Source organism: Rhinolophus ferrumequinum, chromosome 20 (assembly GCF_004115265.2).
Source record: "Rhinolophus ferrumequinum isolate MPI-CBG mRhiFer1 chromosome 20, mRhiFer1_v1.p, whole genome shotgun sequence".
Classification (NCBI taxonomy): Eukaryota; Metazoa; Chordata; class Mammalia; order Chiroptera; family Rhinolophidae; genus Rhinolophus; species Rhinolophus ferrumequinum.
The window spans coordinates 47827472-47848589 of record NC_046303.1 but is presented as its reverse complement, the minus strand read 5'-3'; the positions used below and the strand labels follow the sequence as shown (position 1 = coordinate 47848589).

General features: G+C 34.6%; 1 protein-coding gene across 1 annotated transcript in view; it reads left to right on the top strand.

Annotated features, from left to right (window-relative positions):
• ORC5 (origin recognition complex subunit 5) overlaps positions 1–21118 on the top strand; it is a 77398-nt gene that overhangs the window by 21657 nt on the left and 34623 nt on the right. The window contains exons 6-11 of the mRNA XM_033088792.1: positions 3002–3132; positions 11686–11734; positions 11821–11911; positions 17940–17992; positions 19383–19495; positions 20437–20484. Coding sequence (XP_032944683.1) covers positions 3002–3132; positions 11686–11734; positions 11821–11911; positions 17940–17992; positions 19383–19495; positions 20437–20484 — 485 coding nt within the window. The remainder of the gene's footprint in view (positions 1–3001; positions 3133–11685; positions 11735–11820; positions 11912–17939; positions 17993–19382; positions 19496–20436; positions 20485–21118) is intronic.

The window sequence follows — 21118 nt, the reverse complement described above, 5'->3', positions numbered from 1 at the left end:
TTACAGGTATGTTAGACCACTTGATATTGTCCCACTGAATCTCTTTATTTAAATTTTTGAATCTTTTCCTGTCTTATTTGGGGTAGTTTTTGTTTCTGTGTCTTTAAAAGTTTACTGACTTTTTTTTTTCTGTAGGTGTCTAATCTACAGTTAATCCCATCCAGTGGAATTTTTCATTATAGATCTCCTTATGCTTTTGTTTTCCTTTATGTCCTTGAGCATCTAAGCATATTTATAACAGTTGTTTTAATGCCTTTGTCTATTAATTCCATAACCTCTTTCAATTTGGATTTATTTCTGTTGACTAATTTTTCTCTATTCTGACTATCCATTATCCTTAGTGTGTTTAGTAATTTTTGGTTGAATGATATTGTGTTCTTTTGTTATTGTTGGACTCTTTTCTGGTAAGCATTTAAATTACTTGAAGCTATATTAGACCCTTTTAAGGCTACTTTTAGACCTTTTTAAGGCTACTTTTAAGCTTTTTTGGAGATAGAATGTAGAGAAGCCTTTATTCTACGGCTAATTTTAGCTCCACTTGTAAGACATAGCTCTTCTGGGATCTGTGCTGAATGCCCCATGCTTTCCGTAGAGGTTCTCTATTCTGACTGGTGGGAACATGAATGATTCACAGCCCTGTGTGAACTCTGTAAATTGTTTGACTTACAGCTTTCCAAAATTGTTTTTTCCCAGAGGTTCTTGCTTGTCCTCATGGGGTTTTGCTCTGTGCATGTAGAGACTGGTATTAAGTCAAGACTCAAGGCGAACCCTCGTGCAGATTTCTGGAGCTCTTTCTTGCATAGGTCTCTTCTCATATGTACTCTGCCTCTCTAATTCTAGCTGCTTTAGCTCCCTCTACTCTCATCTCTGTCTCTTTAACTCGGTGAGACTAATGGACTCCTTTTGGAACTCTCCTTATACTACAGTTCTAAAATTACCTCTAGTTAGAAAGCTTGGCTGATGGTGAGACCTCATTTATTTCCCTTTTCTCAGGTGTCACAGTCCTTTACTGCCTTTTGTTTGATGTCTGAAAATAGTTGTGTTCTGTATTTTGTCTAGTTGTTCGTTGTTTATCACAGGAGGGTATTTCTGGATCCTCTTACTCCCTCACGACTGGAAGCGGAAGTCCCTCTCCAAGTTAGAAATGGTTGTTCTAATATGTGTTAGACTGTACTTTGGTAGTGAAGTTTTAAGATACCAGGAAAGCAGTCAAATGGTTTCTCCTTCCCTTTATTTACTACTTGTTAGTGCACTGTTTTTAACTTCTTGTTAGAGATGGGATTCTTAATAAGTTTGAATAGTCCTAGACTATCAGAGCTGGCATGGCTTACTTGAATGTGGAGTTGTACTCTGAGATTTTGTCTGTGGTCTATAAGTTGGGTTACTTTTACAATAACACACTGAAGATTTCTAATTCTTATAAGACTTTCATCAGGACTGAAATGGGCGAGTGGTAACATTTAATCAACTTTCACACGAGGCACTAATAAGGGACATCTACATAGAGATGTTCGGGCGGAACTCAGGAGTGCATTCTGAGCTGGAGACTTAGCTATTTTCTGAATTTCCTCATCCATCTTTTTTGCCTGTGTATTTCCTTCCTTCTTTCTTTCCTTCCTTCCTTCCTTCCTTCTTTCTATCCAGTTATTTGGTGACTTTTATATAAAAACATCTTTATCTCCAACTTTTAAGACACCTTTGGAAATTTTTAGTGTATCAAATATTTTCCCATGCATAATTTTAAAAAGCTTAGTGACATTAGATTTAAGTTTTGCTATTAGAATATAAAAATACATACACTCTAAAGTCAAGTTTTAGCCTTTGTGTATTTTTTCAGTAGCTGTGATATAAAAATGCAGATCAAGTAACAGTCTTCCATCTGGAATCTGTTCAGGATAATATTTTAAGCATAAAACTAAGCTTTGAAAAAAAACTTTTTCTTTTTTTTGGGGGGGGGTCAACTGCCCTGTTTAAAAGATCCCCATAATACAGCTGTTTCCAAATTTCTGTTGATTAATATCTATTGATAGTCCACATATATTGTTTGATCGTGTACCTGTATCTAACTGATTGTGAGGAACAAGAGAACAGGAGAATGGGTAAAGTCAAGAGCTCTTGATAAATAGCGTGGCATCCATGTTAAAAATGCTCTTAATCGGAACCTTAAACAAAAGGAAAATGACATGATCAGAACATTCTGTAAGAGTTTTTACTTGTAAGTATTGCATAAGTCTTGAACCCTGTGGAACTAGGTTTACAATACCAGTCATTTTCAAAGAATTCTAAATTGAGAAGTGTAAAGAGACCACTGCACCAAGAAGTCAGAGGGAATTGCAGTAAGGAGTGAATGACTAACTGGAAAATTTTGAATAATAGATGTTTATTTCTCTTTAATTTTAACTGTGCTTCTACAATACGATATTTCCAACAGAATTAAATACAAGTTTAAGAATCTGAACGTGTGATATTGTATAAAGAGTTTCAGATAGAAAAGAAATAAAGATACCAAAGTTGTAGGGAGAAAATGTTTTATAAAAGGGGAATGACAAAGTATGATGATTTCATTAAAATATTTATGAATTCATTTTACAAAAACTGAAGAGCATTTTCCAGTTTGGTGGCAGTACCCCTAGTTTATGTAGTACTCCTTGTTTTTACAAGTTGATTTACTTAATAGGCAGAAAAATAGAATAGATCATTTTTTTGTCCTTTATACTGATTTTACTAGTAATACGGTTCTTGAGATTTTCTTCAGATGTCATTGTTTGTTTAATATTTGTCTTAGGCAACATTTGCTATTTTTTTTTTAGAACGTTAGATTTATAATTGATTTACCTCAGGTTCAAAATTTGTATTACTTTTCAAATCTTGTAATATTTTTATCCCTTAATTATTGCTAGGGGTATGTATTTATTGTTTTAAACCTTTGTTATAAAACGCTAGAAGATTTAACTAGGGTGCTGTATTAATCATTCTGAATTCATTTGTGTCCTGTGAATAGGGAACCTTCAAAAGATCCTGTCCCATGATCATCCTCCAGAGTATTCGGCTGATTTCTATGCTGCTTACATTAATATTCTTCTTGGAGTTTTCTACACCGTCTGCCGGGATTTGAATGAGCTCAGACATTTGGTGAGTGAGCAGTTTGCTTTAAAAAAAATTTACGTCTTAATATTCTTCCATGTACAAATGGTGTGTGATAGATTGGAAGTGAAAATTTATTCTGGAAAATTTGAGTTGGCCTTTTGAGGCTAATACACCCTAAGAAGGTAGAAATCCGTGGGTTAGTACAAATTTTGACCTGATTAGAAAATTTTCATTTATCTTTAGTTATGTCTTTTCACGATTCCTTAGGAGTGTTTTCCCCCTTCTTTCTTTCCTTTCTAATTGCAGAAAATCTAGAGTTCCATGAAAATCAAAATGAAGAATAAAGAAAGGTGTAAAAACTTAATAAGCAATATGACATCTCTTTGTTAATATTTCTGAGAAGTATCTTTCAGTGTTTATGTATGTAGTGAAAGTGGTCTGGAATCTAGATGAACTTGAGTATGATCAGAAGCTTTAATTACAGGTCTCTCATTAGCCATTGGCTGTGTGTTAGTAATCTTTATATAAAAATTACTTTTATAATTTGTACAAAAGATCATCTAAAAGTTTTTAAACATTAGAATAACTTTATATTTCACAGGCAGTTTGGAAAAATGATTGTTTACCGTAATTCTTTTCTTTGACTTTTCCACTATAATTGTGGGGATGTGAAAGAAAGGAGGCAAGAATGTCTGGTTTCCCTTTTAGAAACCTTCAATTAATAATACTTAGGCTCTCCCCATGTAACAGAAAATAGTAATATACCTAAGGCTGGGAAACAGTGACTTTCAAAGTAACTTTCTGTATCTCTTAGCATATTTTCTTTGCTTTGCTTTTTTTTCCCTCTGAAAACTATTATGCAGAGGGAGTCAATGTGTGTTTGAATGTGTGTTTAAGATGTCATTAGGAGAAGATGACCATCTAAACTTGTGTTCACCTGTTGTACCTTTCAGAAGGTTTAGATTCCAGGCCTCTTCTGATTTAGTTGTAGATTCAATCATTTTCTGAATTAAGAAAAAAACAAAAGACAAGCTGTTCTAATTTAAATTTGTCACTAAAATCTTTCCAGGAGTTCAATATCCCTGGTGCCCAGGGGAAATGACAGCAGAGGTTTTTTCAGAGAGGAGAGAGGATCAGTGACTGGTCCCTGGGTGAGACTGAGATGTGAGCAAATATTCATCTGTCTTTCCTGGGAAATAACCTGCAATTCCTGCTCCTCAGCACTGATGTCCATGAATCCAGTGGGACTTTGTGTTGGCAGCCATTTCACATAGATTATAGAAGAAGGAAGAATTATTTAGGGAAACCATTTCTAAAAAAAGAAAATGTAAATGGAGAAAATATATATTTAAATATGGTATTTAAGTCCTTTGGGTTTCACTGAGGAATGATTTTATTTAGGTATGAGGTTATAGCTTTTTTTGTCATTGTTACATCATACAAGCTTGGACAGTTAAGGTCGCGAACTCATCCTAGGAAAAGTGCTACAAACCTCATTGCTGAATATCACCATGGTCACCTTCAAAGTACTCCCCCTGGGAAGCTATGCACTGACCCCAGTGTCTAGTCCACCCTTCAAAGCAGTTTTGGAACTTTTTTTCTGAAATGGCCATCAGAGCTGTCGTCGTATTACACTTGATGTCCTGAACGTCATCAAAATGTCTTCCTTTCAGTATTTCCTTTATCTTCAGGTAAAGAAAGAAGTCATTGGGGGGCCAGATCAGGTGAATAGGGAGGGTGTTTCAATACAGTTATTTGTTTACTGGCTAAAAACTCCCTCACAGACAGTGCCGTGTGAGCTGGGACATTGTCGTGATGCAAGAGCCATGAATTGTTGGCAAAAAGTTCAGGTTGTCTAACTTTTTCACGCAACCTTTTCAGCACTTCCAGGTAGTGAACTTGGTTAATTGTTTGTCCAGTTGGTATAAATTCATAATGAATAATCCCTCTGATACCAAAAAAGGCTAGCAATGTCATTGCAACAAGTTCGTGAACTTAATTGTCATAACTTGTATTCATAAACTTGAAGCTTGAAGTGTGGTCTAAACTTACTGGACTACTAGTAATACTTATAAAAAATGATCTTTAAGCATTGGAGAAAAAATAACAGTGTTCTTATTTTCTCCATATGTTTAGGAGAAAAAATTTTCCTTTTTTCCATCAAATGGATAGTGTTGTTTCAAAGTTTGTAAGTGGCATATTTCTTGAAAGTTTAATAAATTATATGCAAAAGATTCTTTTCAGTCAATTCAATCTGCTTTAGGAGTTGTTGTTTCTTTAAGTAGTAGTATTTTGGAGGCCAGCATAAGATAGGAGAAATTGAAGTACTATTTTGATTATTCATTTAGGTTTGTCTGCTCTGACAATCCTTATGATAGTCCTAAAAAGTAGTAATTACAATTTTTAAAAAGGTCAATTGAAGAAGTTAATTTTATACTCGTATAAATGCCAAGCACAGAATAATTCATTTTCTAAATAAGCTTTACTTTTGCGTGATCTTTCTGTTAACATGTGTCACAATTTAAACTTATTGTATTACAAACCGTTCCGCCCCAAATATCGTAATTTTCTTAGAAATTACTCAGAAAAATGATTGCTTAGCCAGAGCTTAGCAGTCCTTTAGAGTGTAATTCCGAGTTTCTGCTGTCTGATGGTTGTTGTTTTTGTGTGGGCCTGTGGCTAGTGGTGGTGGCTGGTGACATCATGACTAAGCAGAGGGTGCCAAATAATTGAAATATATGTGGTAGAATGAGCAGAGGACTTAATGTTAAAATACCTTAGCTTTAACATTAAATACCTTAGCTGCTTACCAGCTGTGTCATGTTGGGTATGATACTTCATTTTCTGTACTTCAATTTCCTCATTTGTGAAGTGCGACTAAGAATACCTACCTCAGATGATTTTTATGGGTATAAAATGAAATACTCTGTATTAAAGTGCTTATAAACAATACCTGTAAAAATGTTAGGTTATATTACTGATACCACTAAGTCATTTGAATAGATATTTTCCTTCTAAAATACCATTTCTGAGAGGGTCATTTATATTTTGTGAATTAATTGATCAGTATAGCTGCTTTTCTTAGTCAGGACCCAGCAATTCCTACGGAATAGGAGTTTTGATTTCATTCGTGAGCATGGGGTAGATGTAGCCCTGGATGTTTGAAGAGTAGGAGAGTGGGTACTGGGAGCAGGATAGTGAAGGAGATGGTACAGAGAAGCTGCATAAAGTTCAGATAGAAAGCTTTTGCCTCACACATAGCTTAGCCATCTCACGTGCAGCTGACCAAGCTAATCTCTGACTACTTCAAATGGTATCTCAACTTCCTTTACGTATGTTTTTTTTTTTTTTTTAAGGAGGGCGCAGCTCACAGTGGCCCATGCAGGGATCGAACCGGCAACCTTGGTGTTATCAGCACCGTTCTAACCAACTGAGCTAACTGCCACCCTTTTACATATTTTTTAAACAATGTTTTTGATGAGGAAGCAATTGTTCTGAAATGGCTACAAACCTCTCCTCCAGCTTTCAGTGGATTCTTAAAGACAGTGTATACTAATGTGTTTTTGTACATACTAGATTTTTGCTTATTTTCCATATGATTGTATGATAGGAAAAAATGGTCCCTGAGAACTAAAATGAAAAAGATTATAAAATTTTGTGAATAAAGAATCATGGTGTCTGGCTCCACAGCATAAGCTCATAAGTATTATACTATTATTAATTCAGTTAATCCTTACAAGTCCTGAAAGGAAGGTACTATCATGAATCCTCATTTTTTGTCTTCATTTACCAGCTCTGTGATCTTGGCCAAATTACTTAACCTTTTTGAATGTGAGTTGTCTCTTCTGTTAAGTAGATATAATACCTACCTCAAAGGAATTTTGTGAAATAATAAGAAGGGAATACATGTAAAATGCCTGATAACCTGTTGGAGATCAGTTAATTTTAGATTGCTTCCTTCTTCTGCTGAGCAAAAGTTCATGGGCTTAAAAATAGATTGAGATCTTACTATCTGCAAGAACATGAACCGGAGCCCAAGTATGGAGACTGCTAGTACCTGTGGTAGGTTTATATCATATATTAAAGTCATATGAAGTTTGAGGGATGATCTGGCAGAACAGCTATCATCCCATTGATTGCCAAAGTTGATTTGGCAGGTGGCTTGGTGAGTGGGTGTCCTTTACCACTTTTTTATTTCCCTGTACTGATTGCCTTATGGATGAGGTTGTTTTTTTACAGAGAAGAGCTATTCTTTGGTTAAGGGTACTTAAGGGAGAGGTAGAATCTTTAATTAGGAGAAATGATCTAGTTAGGTTTGTTTTCGTTTTTCTTACCTTTTTGATTAAAATATACCATTACATATAGAAAAGCACAGAAATAATAAATATATATCTCATTGAGTTATCACAAAGCGAAAACACGTGTGTAAATAAATCCAGGTCAAACAGAAAATTACCAGCATCTCAGGAGCCCATTTCATGTTTCCTCCCAATTTCTGCCTCTTCTTTCCTCCCCAAAGGTAAATCACTGTCCTTACTTCTAATATCAAAGATTAGTTTTGCTTGTTTTTGAACTTTTTGTAAATGGAAACATAAGCATGTGTTCTTTTTTAAATCTACTTTTGCTCAACATTTTGAGATATTCATCCATGTTAAAAGGAGCTGGGGCATATTCTGACAAGTCTTCTTTAGACTTGGAGTGCGCAGGAAGTGGTATTTAAGACAGCTTTCCTAGTTAGGCCTTTACAGGGTGCCTTCATTTATGGCTTTGGATAATTAAGAATTCTTTTTGTATCACGACCACATTCAGTGATATTGACATGTTATTAGTTTGCTCTAATTATTTTATTAGATATAGTCTTTACATATAATAAGAGTATTGGCTGTTTTTAAATTTTATTTAAAAAATTTGGAAACAATTTTAATTTATAGAAAAATTGCAAATACAGTAAAAATAACTTTTCCTCTTTTTTCCCCAAAACATTTGAGAGTAAGTTTTGATGTCCCGTCACCGCTGAATGTTTACTGTGCATTTCCTATAAAGACATTCTCCTACATAACCAGAGCACAGTCATCAAAATCAGAAAATGGTTTATTCCTACAATCTGATGCTCAGACCCTATTCAACATTTGCCAGTTGTTCCAATAATGTGCTTAAGAGCAAAACAATTCAGTTCAGAATCATCACATATTACAAATTAGTTGTTATGTCTCTTGAACTTTCATCTGGAACATTCTCAGTCTTTGACTTTCATGATCTTGAGACTTTTGATGGTTACAGGCTAGTTGTTTTGTAGAATCTCCCTCAAGTTCGATTTGTCTAATGTTTCTTCATGGTTAGATTCAGATTATGTATCTGACAGGAATATCACAGAAATGATGCTATGTGCTCATTGCATCTTTCCTGTCAGGTGTTACAAGATTGGATTTTATCTCATTACTGGTAATGTTCACTTTGATCATTTGATTAAGATGTTTTTTTTCCTTTGTAATTAATATGTATTTTGTGGGGAGGTACTTTGAATACCATGTAAATATCTTGTTCCTCATCAGAATTTTAACTTGTTTATTTTTTCACATCACTCTGGCTTCCAGATATCCTATTTTAAGACAGCGCGATTATCAGGGTGGTTCTGACCTAATCCCATGAGTCCTTTAAAAGGGGTGAGTTTTTCTCTAGCTGATCAAAGAAGTGGAAGTCAGAGATTCGAATATAATTTAACGTCTCTATAAAATGGGGATGATAATAATAATGTCTACATCATAGCATCATTGCTGCACAACAAATTACCACAAATGCAATGGCTTAAAACCATGCACATTTATTAGGTCACAGTTCTGTAGGTCAGAAATCCAGGCTCTGTGCTGTTGGCTTCTCTGCTCAGGATATCACACGGCTAAAGTTAAAGTTTTGGCTGAACTGAATTCTCATCTTGAGACTCTGGGGGGAAACCGCTTCCAAGTTCATTCAGATTGTTGACAGAATCCAGTGCCTCTTTGTTGTAAGAAGGAGGTCCAAAGTTCCCTTGCTGGCTGTCCTTCTCTGGCCTCCTAGATCACCCACATTCATTTGTGGCCCTCATCTAACAAGCCAGTAAGGGCATGTTGAATCCTTCTTATACACCCAATCATCTCTGATGAGCCAGGTGAAACTTCTTTTTTATAGGGCTTATGTAATTAGGTCAGAGTTACCTGGTCATCTCCTTATTTTAACTCTCCTTTAATAGTGTAATCTTTGGGACCTAATTGCATCTACAAAATTCCTTCACAGCAGTGCGTAATTAGTGTTTGAATAACTGAGAGAAAGTGGGTGTATACTAGGGGCCGGGAGTCTTAGGGTCTATCATAGAATTCTGCTTATTAGAGTGTACATGTATCAGATTATTTTCTAATAAATAATTTCAAATACAATGATGAAGGCTCTTTGAAAATCTCACTGAGGAAGAGCTGGAAGAGCTTCCCAAATTGCCTGTCCTATCTTGTGGCAACCTATTCAGTATTCTTCATACGTTGTTTTGCTTCTTAAAGCAATGCAAGTTTTTCTTTGCATTGTAAGGTGAGTACAGGCATATTGCAGGTTGGGTTCCAGACCGTAGTCAATAAAGCAAGTATTGCAATAAAGCGAGTCGTAGCATTTTTCCTGGTGGAAGGTCTTGCCTTCAGTTTGTGAAAAACACAATATCTGTGAAGTGCAATAAAACAAATACCATATTTTGCCTTGTATAATGTGCACTTTATTGTCCAAATTTGTGAGGGAAAAATAAGGATGAGCATTATACATGGGTAGTAGTAATTCTGTATCTATATAAATGTTTTTAATTCTACTATATTCGTATGCAAAATAATACCCTGGAATACGATAATTGATTTTCTTGAATTTATGATGAACTTGTTCCTGGCCTTCTGAAGATGAAGAGTTCTTGGCCTTCTATGATATGTAAATATCATAAATTTGTTACCGGTATATAAAATTTCTTGTACCTTGTATCTGTTCTCATGTTTTGTAATTATTTGTTACATAAAATTTCTCGTACGATAATATGTTAAAAAGTAAATGCTAAAATTCCTTCATAATGGGAAAAAACAAGTACCTAAATGTAAACAAATAAAAATTTGAATTAAAAAATTAAAACGAAGGATTTTTTTCCCTGAAACCTTGGGCCCAAAACATGCGTGCGCATTATACACTGCACAATACAGTATGTCTGTATTCTCTGTTTCACCTGAATCAGGCTTTGATAACATGGCATCCTTAATTTGTTTTGAAGTAAATTCCCGGAGCATCTCACAGATCCACGATCATAAATTTAGGCATTGTAATCTCTGTGTGCCTGTAGGCAAATTATATTTTGCTATGTTCCCTCAGCTGACAAATGGGTATAATAAAAGTGTACTTGTCAGGAATAAATGGGGTGACAGATGGCCATAATTAGTTCTTGATAATTATGCTTCTGTTACTGTTATGAGTACTAGTGTTCCCTGAGCACTTCGTTATTTCTTAATAAAGTTACGCCTCTCCGCCACCTTTTCATTAATGCAACTAGTTGAGAGTAAACTATATACTTAAAAGTTAAGGAATAATGAGGAGTTATGCGGAAAAATGTATAGTGGTAGTAAAAAATTCAATATCAAAAAGTCATCTGCTTGGACTTTGGAATTATTTTTGTGATTTTGTTAATAGCCTTTTTATTTTCATTCTCTGGGTAGTTAGGAGGACAGTTTAAAATACTAGTGGGCTTGAATATAGATTTTGTTGTAAATAATCCTAATACAGGGAAGTGGGAATTTGCCTATATTTGAGGATAAATGTAGGAGAAATGGGCATAATGTTGAAGAGCATCTTTGAATGATAATAGCCAAAGTTGTGAAAAGTATTTTGTATTTGAACAGATATTTTGTTTGTAAATTTCCACTTATTGGCAAAGGGTAGGTTTTATAGGTTTACTTAAATATGCAGACTGTTTGGACAATTATCTGTACTCAACTTGTTTAAACAACCTTTCAGTAGAATTCAGTGCTGACTCATGAAAAACTATGTGGTATGATTAGTTAGTGCTTTTCAGACTTCAGAATACATAGAACTCCTTGTTAGAACATAGATTCCTGGGACTCATCCTCAGAGACCCTGACCTAGTATGCCTGGCTGGGATGGTGCCAAGAACTTGAATTTGTAACAGTCTCTGGCAGTGCTACCAGTCGAAATAATTTGAGTTGTACTGAATTAGATGATGTTTAATTTGTGAGAATGATCAGACCTTGAAAATAACAGGTTAATTTTTTGGGCTACAGGTATTTTATTGTATGTTTTATGGTCCTTTGTGACATAATTATGACCTAAAATTCTAAATTATGCTTTGTTATATTACTTTATATCTCAGGGCTAATACATTAGGGCAGGATTTAGTCAACTAAGGAATATTTTACATATTGTTTTGCAACCTTTATTGATATTTGCTGTTTTATTATTGTAGTAATAAGCTATAACAACATTTTACTTGAGCAATTCTATTGAAATAAAATTGCCTGAATTGTAATAAAAATTTTACTTGAAAAATAATTCCTAATTGTGGTAGATAACTACTTTTTTCTTTGTTTACAGGCAGTACTTAATTTTCCGAAATATTGTGAACCTGTAGTTAAAGGAGAAGGTAACTGTGCAATTTTATTTATTAATATGTCTTTTAAAAAAATTTATAAGCTCTAAATTATTGAAATTTTCTCCCCTCTGGGATAGCAAATGACCGTGATACTCGCAAACTCTGGAGAAATATTGAACCTCATTTGAAGAAAGCCATGCAGACTGTTTATCTCAGGGAAATATCAAGGTAATATTCTATATCTTTATTTGGGATATTTACTAAAATATGCATGTTTTCCTTTATCTTCTTCACATTTGGAAAAAACTCTGGAGGTTTGTGTTATTTTTCTTATTGTTTTGGGAAGGACAATTTTTAACCTGTATGTTATATAATTTGAAACAATTGAAAAGTTTAAAAATCTGGATAGCTACAGGAAAATCAGTTTTAGGTTTGTTTTTCGTATTTGTTAGATATTTGAATGGTATGAAAATTTGATTATTGAAGAAATATGTAAATCGAATCGTAAATCTACATTTGTCTTTTACTAGAATTTCCTAGTAATGAAACTGCTCAGCAGACATGGTGGCACATAATGTAGTGGGAAGAACATAGTTTTGATTTCCAGCTCAGCCATTTTCTGCCTTATGTGGTCTTAGCAAGTCACCTAGAAACTCCAGTCCTTAGTTTCCTCCTCTAACAGTCCTTAGAAGGTTTAAATAATATATGTGAAAGTGATTTGTGAATAATAAAGTGCCTTATAGGAGTTTGATTAAGCCTAGGTTACAAAGCAACATAAGAAATTTAAAAACATCAACAGTATCTACTTTTCTTACTTTCTAGTCAATTTTATTATCATTTTTCTCTCATAAATCCTTTATTCTCTAAGCTGCTTTACTAACTTTGCTTTCAATTTAATTCAGTGATTAAACTACAATTGAGGTTAAAATTTAATAGTCTCTGAAACAGTAGAAACATTACAAAGATACTATTATTCTTCTTTTCAATAATAAAGTCATTGATGAGAGGTTTTGGAAGTCACAGAATAGAAAAGCTTGTGATCTACTCTTTTAAAGGTAGAAAAATTTGATGTTTGTTAAATGATTCTTATGTAACAATGAAAAGTTTTCCAAGGATAATGATGACCACCTGAACCTGTTCTCTTTATAAGATCAATAACAATAGCAAATAAAACCACTTATAACCCTTTCCTACAGCACAACTAGGAGTCTCTAGCGTTGACTACAAATTCAGTTTATTTGTAAATGGTGAAATAACAAGTCTGCAGAGCCAGCTCTGGAGCTCTTGTTGAAGTGCAATTAAGCAAAGACTGCAAGGAAAAGAGGAGAGGACAGTGCGGGCAGGGGATGGGGTTGCCTAGTAGTGGTGAAATACAGAGGAGATCTCCAGAAAGAAAGTCTAACCTGAATGAGAAATACTGAGAACAGGTCTGAGACCTGAAGGATTAGAGTACTGGCTACTGGAGAATAAAAACGCAGTGTTTTAAGAGTGTGTAGGACAAGAATTAGCGTGGCAGTCCTGGGAAAGTACTATTTCTGACAGGAGACAGGGAAGTGATGTGGAAGGACATGGCATCCCCTGGAGGCGTGGTAGTGAAGACAGAAGCAAAGGATAGAAATAGGGATAACACTCTTCCCACCTACCCCCACCTCTGTCTGTCAAACAAAAAGATAATGACAAAATCAGAAGATAAGCCAATCTTTCCCCATTCAAATGGCACTATGTATTAAAGAAACTGTACTTCATTATTCTTAAAGAAAAAAGTACTTCAGAATTAAGAAATCTAAGTCATCCACAACGCTCACTGCTGCATTCATAGAATCATCTATTTGCTGATCTATGCAAACCTTGGGCATTTCAAAATGAATGGAAAACAAAATGGAAAAGCCATGAAAAGGCATTATAAGAGAAACAGAATATGTGAAGAAAAACGTTTTGAAACCGGAGGCCAGCCAAGTCCGGGCCTCGTGCTGCCTGCGCTGCTCAGCCAATAGACCAACACAGGAGTTGGGCTATAGGATAAGTGTTTGTCATCAGAGCACCGGTGGTCTGAGAAGACGGGGGGTTAACACCTCCAAAAACTGCCTTAACGTTCTGAGACCGGCTTCGGGTATTTAAGGGCAAATCTGGGCATTCCTACAGAGGCTGTGTGACAAGGCTGTGTGCCGGTTCCTGGGGTCTGCATGAAGCCTTCCCTTTGGCAACGTGGTTCTCCCGAGGCATCAACAACCCAGGAACCATGATGGGAGTAGCCGGGAAAGAATGCTAGACCATAGAGATTGTGATCAGTAAGCATAAAGGTATTAATCAAGTTTCAGGGTGATTTTCTAAAGCAGGGAACTAGGACAGGACATTCAGAGCTCAAGCCGCAGGGGGACAGTCTCTTACTAAGCTCTAGGGCAAGGAAAGGTGAGGCCGGGGTCACAGTGAGGCCTCCACGATGGGGGTCCTAACTGGCCCTGCTTTAATTTCAACTGAGAACATTGCCCCTTCCCACCCAAAATAAAGCAGAGGTAAAGGTAACACAGTATTCCAACTAGATTTAAAATTTTTAAACAGCATTTTCAGATATGAAAAAATACCTTAAATTAGAAATTCAACAACTCAGAATAAATGGCCAAAGAAGAGGAGGGTGGGAAACAAAAATTAACCAATCCCAGGAATGAAATCCAAGCAAAAGTAATCGTCTCAGAAATGAAAATGAAATTTTAAGATTTCTAAGAGAGAATGCATTCAATTGAGAATATAATAAAGGATAATGAGGAGAGGGATGAAAACAACCAAGAGGACAAAACTAAATAAAGAGAGACAAATAATAAAGTAGAATGTAATAATTGTGTTAGGCGAAAAAGAGTCAATGTATCTATAATTGGAGTTCTTGAAGAAAGAAAACGATGGATATGAATTAAAACTAGAATCTAAGAAAACTTTCCAGAAGTAAAAGAAGACCTGGCTCTACATAATAAAATGTTCATCTTTCCATTTGACATAGAATAGTCAATTGGGAGAGACTGCCCTACTCTATTACTCTGTAACAAATTATCACAAATCAGTAGCTTAAAACAAGACACATTTATTTTCTTACATTTCTGGATTCAGAAGTCTAAAATGGGTGCATAGGGCTGCATTCCTTCTGAAGGCTTTTGGGGAGAATCTATTTCTTTGCTTTTTTTTACCATCGAGAGGCTAGCTGCACTCCTTGGCTTGTGTTCCTTCCTCTGTCTTGAAAGCCAGTAGTGTATCATTTTATCTTCTCTCTGACCTCCTATCTTTCTCTTAGAAGAATCCTGATTACGTTGGGCCTACCTGGGTAATCCAGAATAATATCCCCGTCTCAAGATCCTTAACTCAATCCCATCTGTCAAGTCCCTTTTACCGCGTAAGGTAACGTTCACAGGTTCCAGGGATATCCATGGACATCTTCGGGGACTATTATTCAGCCTACTGCAGAGACTTTCTTGTACTTTTAGCTTTAAAAGTAAACATTAAAGAAAAATACATCTCTGACGTAGGCAAAAAGATTGATAACGTACCAAAGCAAGTAAATCTAGTAAAGACAAGAAGTATAGCAACATTTTCAAGAAGCTCAAGGAGAAAGGAAGTGTGAGGCAAGGAATTTTATATCTAGCCAGTCTGTCATTAAGATATCAGGGCTATAGAAAAACAGTTTTAAACGTGTAAGAACTCGGAAGTCTATACTCATAAACTCCTTCTGAATAGTCTTCACGTGACAGTGTTGGTGCAACAGAGATGACTGCAGAAACTAGCAAAAGGACTTACGATGAGCACTGAAGCTAATTTTAGCTCAAAACTACAAGGTGGAAACAAAGGCAGAAGCATACCATGTATATATGTGTGTGTATATATATATGTATATATATGGTATTATATAATATACCATATATATGATATATATTACATATGTATATGGTATGTGTGTGTATATATTTTTATGTGTTCTATGGTAAAAATAATAGTTACAAAGTTAAAAAATATGAAGAGAAGGGAGAGATAGGGCAAAGTAGAACAAACTCATTGTTGAAGGAGAGATGAATATCAAAGAACAATTCAGAAGTTAAAACTACATTTTAAGAGAAGTGTACTCAAAGAAGTTTCACATCCATCCTATCCCTTTCACTCTTTTTATAACCACATACAGCATTTCTGGTCTATTCTCTTATCTTTTTTCAAAAATAGGCAAATATATGTATCTTTATATATGCAAAGGCATCTTCTTCTTTAGTCAACCTTAGTCAAATTAGTGCACCTCTCTGACTCTCAGTTTTGTCATTTGTAAACAAAGAAAAATGATAGTCTTTCAAAAGTTTATGTGGGTTAAATGGGATATGTTAAGAGCTGGATTCCTAATAGACATTTAGTAAATGTTAGTCTCCTCTCTTACGATTCAACATGGTCAGCTTTTCCCTGGTCGTCTTTTGAGAGCTTAAATAACAACATTAAATGGGTAATTGCCCTATAAGAAAATCTTATCAATTTAAAATTGCAAAGTCTTGAGTTGTAACATTGTAACGGATAAAAATTTATTTTTGTTGGCACTTATAAGAAGTAATGAATGTGAAAATACTTTCTAATCTTTGACGCACTGTTCAGCCATAAGGTGGAGGAAATGATCTACTTCGAAAGTAAGTTTGTTATACTAGGTTTCCTCTCCACAACTGTGCTTGCAGACTTGAAAAAATATATACAGTTTGATTTAGGGTATTTAATTGTTTTGATACGGCATTTACTTTTAAATTACTTTTAAATTAAATCTGATATCTCACTTTTGATATCAGAGGGATTATTAAGAGCCATGTAAGAGAGTTTTAGAGTTGGATGGGGTCCTTCCAGATCATTGCATCTAACTGCCTCTTTTCAATGAGGTTAGTGATTTATTTCGGGTCTCGTACAACTAAAACTTCTGTCTCCCAGGGCAGTCTTTTCACTACACTATGGTGTGTTTCCTTGTGATTTTGAGTTGACATATTATAATCACTTCATAGTCTTAATAATATTTAGGGCTGTTTAACAGTTTTAATTAGAAGTAAGAGAGTGGGAGAGTAGAAATAGCATGAAGTCTGCAGACATTCTACAAGGATTTAGTTCTTAGCTCAGCTATTGACTGGCTGGTGTCCTTGGGCAACTTAACCTGTGGGCCTCAGTTTTCTGATGTAATGATACTTATTCTAAGAGATTGTTACTGAGATTAGAAATAGCATAAAACAATTATATCTAATATGGTAACTGGAACATTGGGAGTTTTACTGAATGATAGGTGATACTATTTATTTGTTGGTACTTTTTGATAGCTTTACAATTATGATCAGAGGAAAAGAGATTTAAAAAAATTAATATCTGAGTGTTAGTATATGAGTTCATGTTATTCTAATATACACGAAATGATTTTATAGAGGTACAAACATGTATACGAGGTGTGACAGTTAAGTTTGCGAACTTGTTGCAACGATGTTGCTACCTTTTTTGATATCAGAGGGATTATTCATTATGAATTTGTACTAACTGCACAAACAGTTAACCAAGTTTACTATTTGAAACTGCTGAAAAGGCTACGTGAAAAAGTTGGACGACCTGAACTTTTCACCAACAATTCATGGCTCTTGCATCACAACAATGCACCAGCTCACGTGGCACTGTCTGTGAGGGAGTTTTTAGCCAGTAAACAAATAACTGTATTGGAACACCTTCACTACTCACCTGATCTGGCCCCCAATGACTTTTCTTTACCTGAAGATAAAGGAAATATTGAAAGGAAGACATTTTGATCAGATCCAGGACATCAAGGTAATACGACAGCAGCTCTGATGGCCATTCTAGAAAAAGTTCCAAAATTTCTTTGAAGGGTGGACTAGGTGCTGGTGTTGGTACATAGCTTCCCAAGGAGAGTACTTCGAAGGTGACCATAATGAGGAGTGTAGCACTTTTTCTAGGATGAGTTTGCAAACTTAATTGTCCGGCCTTGTATTGTGTGTATAGAGGGTGCCAAAAAAATGTATACACATTTTAAGAAAGGAAAAAACTATTACAATTTTAATAGTCAATATATACTGATAACAAAAAATGAATACAAGTCATGTGTATACATTTTTTTGGCACCCCTGGTACATTACTTGTTTATAGGGAAATTGAATCTTTGTAAATAAATCTAAAAATTTACTTTTTGTAGGACTCTGTTTCAAGTACAGTATATTGATTTAGTATATTTTCAACCCATTATTGTTTTTCTATTTTCTTTCAGTTCACAGTGGGAAAAGCTACAGAAAGATGACACAGACCCAGGACAACTGAAAGGTATCAAAGGAAGTATTGAGACAATTACCAGAGACACTTCTTTATTTGATTACTAATAATCAAGACACTAAAGTTAATACTGCAGATAACAGTCAGTAGTGTTATAAAAGCAAATTTACTTTATAACCTATAATGGTTTTTTAATTTATGATTTTCTTTTAAGTGAATCTTCAGTTTAATGGAAGAAAGTAAAGTATGAATACCAGTTTTCTGTTTTCTAAATGTTAGATTATTATCAGGTGAAAATCAAGCAGTTTGTATTTTGTTAAATGCTTTTGTTAAAACAATTATATGATGCAATTTCACCTCAGTATGTATGAGTAAGTATTTCATGAGTTTTATGAAATAAACCCAATTTTATGTTAATCTCGTTTGGGGGATGCATTTCAGTTGATTACGTTTTAAAAACTTTGTGCTTTTGTTTTCTTTAAAGAAACGTACTTTGGATTTATACCAGTGTAACAATTTTTACTTTTTGTAAAAAATAAGTGATTAAAATATTCTTATTTAAAAAATAGATCAGTGGTTAGTGGTTGAGAGAAGTGGTATGAAATGAAGTGGTATTGAGATTCTGTTTTGTCTCTTGGTTTCTCAGTGTTCCAGATGCTACACAAGTGATTTTCAGTGTGTGTTTTAATGGAAAGAAATATGTCTGGAGTTAGAAAATCTGCAGTGACTCGTCTGCACTACTCCCTAACTGTGTGACCTTGAGCACAGCTCAGTGTCTTCATGTAAAATGGGAAGAATATCTAGCTTTAAGTTACTGCAAAGATTCAGAGATGCTTAAATAAAGCACCTGGCACAGTGACTGACATATACTGTGTTTTCAGTAAATATCAGATTCCTTTTTCCCTCATAAAGATCACTGCTGCTTGATCGACCCAATTGTTGCATTTATCCATTCATTCAATTATTTTCTTTGTGAAAGGTACTGGATACAAAAAATAAAAGTGTGGTTCATTCAGTGAACAGTATAGCTTGGTAAGAAATATAATTTCAGTATAATTAACTGTTAATACAAGGTATAAAGTTACATGGGCCGTAAGTGAACTATACAAAGTAGGAATTCATAGTAGAGGACAGATTTTTCTGTTTTGGTGTGGTAGGGAAGTATAATGGAAGGTTTAATGGAGAGTGTGGCTTTGAAGAGCAGGAACCGTAGGATGTAGACTTAAGAATAGGAGCCAAACATGTGATGGAGTGAACAAAGCATATCAGTAATAATGTTCACTGCCACCACCATCATTATCATGGCACTTGAAGCTCAAGGGGTAGGTCATTTTGACTAGAGAATGCTGTATGGAAGTCAAAAGGTAAATGAGAAAAGATGAGATGCTTGAAATCCAATGGTTGCCTGGAAATACCTTTATAAAAGTTTTTTGTTGTATAGGTCTCTCAGCGTATACTCATGTGGAGCTTCCATATTACTCTAAGTTTATTCTGATTGCTGCGTACCTCGCTTCATATAATCCAGCAAGAACTGACAAGAGGTTCTTCCTTAAGGTGATAATTACTTCTTTTCACTTTATTTTTGAAGATCCCAGGAATATTTTGAAATTTTTCAATACCTGTAAATTTCTAAGGGGCAGAGATTAGAATAAGAGATTGCTAAATATGTATTTAGGACTCATCCTCCAAAGACTTTAAGATCACAATCTGAATGGGAAAAATAGTTTTATAGAAGAGTTCAGGTATACCTTAGGTAATAATTCTAGATTTGAAAAATACATAAATAAGGTTTTGTTTGAAATACGAGAGGTGGGAATAATTTTAAGTGTGGTAACTTTTATTGTTCTAAAGCCCCAGCTGTAGTGTCATGTACTCCATACATTATTTAGAACCTTCAGGAGCCTCTTCTGCGTATATATTAGCTGAAGAAATCTCATTTTAGAATTGTTTTCTTTTTGAAAAAAAAATACGCAATTTTATTTATTATGAAATGTATTTATAATGAATTTTTATTTTTTTTGCCTATCCCACTAATCTTTAGTTTCATGAGGGCAACGAACATGTTTTTTTTTTTTTTTTTTTTTTTATTGAATCCCAAGTACTTAATTAAATGCTCTCAATCTGTTTTCATGTGAATTGACAGCTTGCCTTAAGGGATGAATAAAAACCCATTTATCTTTAGAATGTTTGTTTTTATAGAAATAAATATGCTGTAATTTATCAGAATAATAAGTTCTTTTAGGAACTATCACTTTTATTTTAAAAACCTTTTTCTTTACATTTAAAAGTAATCTGTATATAATTGAAATCTAAGTCAAATCAGCCTAAAATATGTTGATATTTTAAGGTGGTATTTTAAATGATAAGTAGAATAAAATAAAAAAAACCTAAGATACATTAGTATTAGGTATGCCATGTTTTAAACAAATTATGTTTTCTGTTTTTGTGGAATACTGTTTTATTTTCATCTTAAAAATTATTTTCCTTAATTGCAGCATCATGGGAAAATCAAGAAAACCAACTTTCTAAAGAAACATGAAAAGGTATTTACATTTTAATTTCTCTAATGGGAAAAACTCATGAATTTAGGATTCTGTAGGAAGTGGATAAATGCATGCTTTTATTAGTCATTTGGATATAAGAAGCTACTTATATTGCTGTAGTACCATTATAATACTGTACTAGTATTTTGTTATGTTGTATATAGTGATTGAAGGCACATTCAGGTGAGCTGGTATTGGAGGTAAAAGGAAGTCGACAAGTCTTTTTAGTATAGGTGAAAAAGTTCACCCTGGAATTTTTAATTAAGCACAGCTGATTTTCCTTTTCTCCCCCTTGGAAACACCCACAAAAATGACGTTGAAGAAATAAAAGAGGTAAACATATAAACGATTAAGCAGATGAGAGACCCAGAAAATTTGGAATTGCATAGTAGATAGATACACAGGTGACTCAGCAGACCAGAGAGGCGGAAACCTTTCCAGCAAGCTGATTTGACCTGAGAAATCTTCAAAAGCTCAGGAATTGGAGAAACTGAGTACCTTTGAAGATGGGGGTTTGGGGCAGGAAGTTGAAAGGAGCCTTTGTTCCACATCGTATATCTAAGCTACTGCTGCTTCTCTTGGCAGAAGATGGAGTTTGAACTGTAAACTTTGCATTACAGAAGCTGTGATTTGT